This window comes from Palaemon carinicauda, chromosome 17 (assembly GCF_036898095.1).
Source record: "Palaemon carinicauda isolate YSFRI2023 chromosome 17, ASM3689809v2, whole genome shotgun sequence".
NCBI classification, from domain to species: Eukaryota; Metazoa; Arthropoda; class Malacostraca; order Decapoda; family Palaemonidae; genus Palaemon; species Palaemon carinicauda.
Window position 1 is genome coordinate 93,760,992 of NC_090741.1, and position 5,252 is coordinate 93,766,243.

At 41.9% G+C, this 5,252-nt stretch overlaps 1 protein-coding gene across 1 annotated transcript; it reads left to right on the forward strand.

The window, feature by feature from the left end:
* The first annotated feature begins 362 nt into the window (after positions 1-362).
* LOC137656456 (uncharacterized) lies at positions 363-1,424 on the forward strand. Its single transcript, XM_068390628.1, has 2 exons — positions 363-459; positions 922-1,424. Exons 1-2 carry the CDS (start codon positions 363-365, stop codon positions 1,422-1,424), a joined length of 600 nt encoding a protein of 199 aa, XP_068246729.1.
* Positions 1,425-5,252: the final 3,828 nt, after the last annotated feature.

A 5,252-nucleotide genomic window follows, 5' to 3' on the forward strand; every position in this document is an offset into this window, starting at 1 on the left:
TGCCCAGTCAGTTGCCCTTTTTTTTTTATTTGTAGAAAACTATCCAAGGCCGAATCCGGTTACTCTAACATTGACCACGAATTGCTTGTGGTGCCCTTAGCTCTCCATTACTTTCACCATTTCTTTGAAGGTACGCTGTTCGTAATTTTCATGGACCTCATGGAGAGCTCTGTTGCACGCCTTCACTCATCAGTCCGACGCGTCTTCCACCTATCAATACCGACATCTTATACCATGGCTGAATACAATTGTATCCTTCTGCCCGCCTCTGTGAATATGAATCATGTTGCCGAGGCCCTGTCAAGAAACAAATTGTTTGTTAGTCACCTGGGATGGGATTACAATGCCTTGGCAGAAGCCCAATGAAAAGATACCAAGCATATAGTGCATCCTGCACATCCCTCCATTTGGAGGATGTCCCTCTCCATGACTCCAACATCACCCATCTTTGTGATGTCAGTTTGGGTTGACATAACTTGTGAATACCTTCTCCAATGTGACGACAGGTTTTTGATCTCATCCATGGCCTTCACATCCCATGTGCAATTCTACTGCACAGCTGCTGAAAACAATGTTCATTTGGCATGGCATTACTAAGGACGCAAAGGATTGGGTCCACACCCCTACTTCATGCAAAACTTCAAAAGTACATCGACACACGGATTCAGGGGAGGGCTACTTTCCTCAATATCAACGGTGTTTTTCCGACATTCACGTCAATGACTTAGGTTCCCTACCCACCTCACAACGACATTGTTACCTATTTACTGTCATCGACTGTCCACTCTAGCAGCAAACCATTCCCATGGAAACTGCAATGTTTGTATCATGTTCATCTGCCTTACTCTCAGGATGGATAGCGAGATTTGGAATCGCTGTGGTTGTTACTTCCGATAAGGGTACCAATTTTTACATCTCTAGTGTGGACATCAGTTTCAAATCTCTTGGGTATCATCCTTCATCAGACAACTGCATACAACCCTGCTGCCAATGGTATGGTTGAACGTTTTCACTGTGCCCAAAAATCAGCTTTGATGTCCTGCTGCAAGGACTGCATGTGGTTTACCCAGCTTCTCTTGGTCATCCTACAACTGAGGAACACTCGTATAGAAGTTCTGGATGTCTCAGCAGCTGAAATGTTTTTTGGCGACCCGTTGGTCTTCCCTGCTAAATTCATTTCGCTGCATCCTCCTCCAACAATCTCCAGCGCCTACATCACGTTGTGGGAAATTTACTCCATAATGTCAGAATTGCAAGCCCCAGCTAAGCAACACATACCGACAGATACGCAATTGGTAACGCATGTTTTCCTGCGCAACGACACTAGTAAGACGCCGTTAATGCCCCCTAACACGGGGCCTTTCCTCATGATTCATCGTATGCCAAAAGCATCCTTCCTCAACATGAGTGGCAAAGAAGACTAAGTCTCTACTGATCACCTAAAACCTGCATATCTCTTGCCAGATAACTCACATATTGTACGCATCTCGAAAAACCGAACGTCCAATTTCAAATGTATGTGTTTATTTAAAGGTGGGGGTATGTACTGCACGTATAGAACACATGCCTGTACACTAAAAAATTTTGTATATTATCGTTATCCCACTCCCCTCGCACCGATAACCTGTTATTTTCTATATGTGCTTGTATCGATCTTCTATGAAATTTTGTGACCTTTTATCACTGAATCTTTTTTATGAAAGATCTCTGTATGTTTTCACCTAACTTCTCCCTCGCACATTCCTTCATTGAACCTTGCTGTCCAAGTTCTTCAGCTACAGAGTGTAACTGCAGGTTTAACCTCAAGTTGCACTCATACTCTGAAAAGTCTCATAGGTCCCAGGTCAATTTTATAAATATATTATAATCTCATCTTGCTCTCCATAACAATGCATCAAAACATTTCCAAATGTATGAATTTAAGCATTTTTAAGCCAAAAGATTCGAACATTCATGATATTGAAATCTTTATACAGATAGCATTTGATAAACTCATTCAAACCAGTCATATTGCAGCAGAGGTCTCGAGTCAATCCTTTTGATTCGAAAATGAAATCAAATATATTATTTTTTATGGATTAAGATCGCTTGTTTTCCTAGTCCTTTACAAATAATGTTTATAAAAGGCTCATGGATGATGATGATCCTGTATATAATCCTACGAGAGGTCAAAAAAGAGATGGAGCTGGGGGGAGAGTGACTGCTCCCCACAAACTAGTTTTGGGGTGTTTGAATGTGCGTGGATGTTGTACGATAGAGAGTAAAAGATGTGAGATTGGAAGTATGTTTAGGAATAGAAGGATGGATGTATTGGCCTTGTGTGAGACAAAGATGAAATGGAAGGGTAAAGTGATGTTTGGTGAAATGTCTGGTAGAGTGTCTGGGATAGAAAGGGGAAGAGTGAGAGAGGGCGTAGCTTTACTGCTGAGTGAATGGATTACTGGTAAAGTAGTGGAATGGAAGGAGATATCATATGGATAATGTGGGTAAGGCTTAGGTTGGGTAGGGAACGTTGGGCGTTTGTCAGTGCGCATGGGCCAGGTAGTGATATAAGTGAAGAAGAGCGGAATGAGTTCTGGATAGATTAACTAGGTGTGTAGAAGGACTGGGCAAAAGGAATTAGGTAGTTGTCTTGGGTGACTTAAATGCTAGAGTGGGCGCTGGAGGGGTAGAAGGTGTCATTGGGAAGTATGGCGTACCAAGTCAAAATGAGAGTGGCGAGAGACTGGTAGATATGTTTGTTGAACAAGAGATGGTAATAAGTGCTAGCTTTTTCAAAAAGAAAGATTAAAACAAGTATACATGGGTAAGAGTGGCAAATGGAAGAGTAGTAGAAAGGGCATTTTCATGGATTATGTGTTGATAACTAAAAAAATGTTTTGAAAAAATTAATGACGTGCACGTGTTTTGGGGATGGTTAACGGTATGTCTGATCATTTCTAGGTGGATGGAAAACTAGTTATGGCAAAAGAGTGGGGGAATAGAGTAAGTAGATATAAAAGGGAGCTAGTGAGGGTTGAAGAGATAATAAAACCGGGGGTAAAAACTAGATATCAGGAGAGGTTGAAAATGGCATATGGTGAAGTGAGAGTAAGAAAAACTGGTAATTTAGAGGAGTGGAAGTTAGTAAAAAAAATTTTGTTGGGATTGCAAGTGATGTGTGTAGCAAGAGGGTTGTTGTAGGCCGCATGAGGAAGGGCAGTGAATGGTGGAATGAAGGAGTGAAGGTAAAAGTGGAAGTGAAAAAGAGGGCTTTTGAAGAATGGCTGCAGAGTAATAGTATAGAGAAGTATGAAACATATAGAGAGAAAAAGGTGGAAGTAAAGCACAGGGTACGTGAGGCAAATAGGGCAGCTGACCTGAGGTGGGGTCAGGGACTGGGTCAGTCATATGAAGAGAATAGGAAGAAGTTTTGGAAAGAAGTGAAGAGAGTAAGGAAGGCTGGGTCAAGAATTGAAGAGATAGTGAAAGATGGAAAGAGAAGGTTGTTAAAAAGAGAGGAGGCAAGGAAGAGGTGGCCGGAATATTTTGAAAGTTTACTGAATGTGGAGGATAATAGGGAGGCAGATATAATTACTGTTGCATGTGTTGAGGTGCCGGTGATGGGAGATGAGAACGAGAGAAAGAGATTATAATAGAGGAAGCGAGGAGAGCACTAGATGAAACGAGAGTAGGAAAAGATTCTGGTATGGATGGTGTAAGACCTGAGATGTTGAAGGAAGGGGGTGTGACTATACTTGAATAGTTGATGAGATTGTTTAATATGTGTTTTGAGTTGTCAAGGGTACCAGTAGATTCAGTTTGTTCATGTATTGTACCACTATATAAGGGTAAGGGATATGTGCATGAGTGTTGTAATTCAAGAAACATTAGTTTGTTGAGTGTAGTTGGAAAAGTGTATGGTAGAGTAATGATTAATAGGATTAAGGATAAAACAGGGAATGCAATATTAGAAGTACTAGGTAGCTTTAGAAGAGGTAGGGGTTGTATGAATCAGATTTTTACAGTTAGGCAGATATGCGAGAAATATTTAGCAAAAGGTAAGGTGTATGTTGCGTTTATGGATCTGGAGAAAGCGTATGATAGAGTTGATAGGGAAGCAATGTGGAATGTGATGAGGTTATATGGAGTTAGTGGAAGGTTGTAAGCGTGAAAAGTTTCTACAAAGGTAGTAAAGCATGTGTTAGAATTGGAAAGGAAGTGAGTGATTGGTTTCCGGTGAGAGTGGGCTGAGAAAAGGATGAGTGATGTCGAAGTGGTTGTTTAACTTGTATGTTGATGGTGTGGTGAGAGAGGTGAATGCCTGAGTGCTTGGACGAGGAATAAAACTGGTAAACGAGAATGACCATGAATGGGACATAAATCATTTGTTATTTGCGGATGATACTGTACTAGTTGCAGACACAGAGGAGAAGCTTGACCGACTAGTGACAGAATTTGGGTGGTTATGTGAGAAAAGGAAGTCGAGTGTTAATGGGGGTAAGAGCAAGGTTATGAGATGTACAAGAAGGGAAGGTGCTGCAAGATTGAATGTCATGTTGAATGGACAGTTACTTGAGGAGGTGGATCAGTTTAAGTACTTGGGGGTCTATTGTTGCAGCAAATGGTGGAGTGGAAGCAGATGTACGTCAGAGAGTGAATGCAGGAGGCAAAGTGTTGGGGGCAATTAAGGGAGTAGTAAAACATAGAGGGTAGGGCATGAATGTAAAAAGAGCGCTATATGAGAAAGTGATTTTACCAACTGTGATGTATGGGTCGGAGTTGTGGGGAATGAAAGTAATAGAGAAAGAAAAATTAAATGTGTTTGAGATGAAGTGTGTAAGGAGTATGGCTGGTGTATCTCGAGTAGATAGGGTTAGGAACGAAGTGGTGAGGGTAAGAACGGGTGTAACAAATGAGCAGCTAGAGTGGATATGAATGTGTTGAGGTGGTCTGGCCATGTTGAGAGAATAGAAAATGGCTGTCTGCTAAAGAATGTGATGAATGCAAGAATTGATGGAAGAAGTACAAGAGGAAGGCCAAGGTTTGGGTGGATGGATGTGTGAAGAAAGCTCTTGGTGATAGGAGGATAGATGTGAGAGAGGCAAGAGAGCTTTCTAGAAATAGGAATGATTGGCAAGCGATTGTGACGCAGTTCCGGTAGGCCCTGCTGCTTCCTCCGGTGCCTTAGATGACTGCGGAGGTAGCAGCAGTAGGGGATTCACCATTTTGAAGCTTCATCTATGGTGGATAATGGGGGAGGGTGGGCCGTG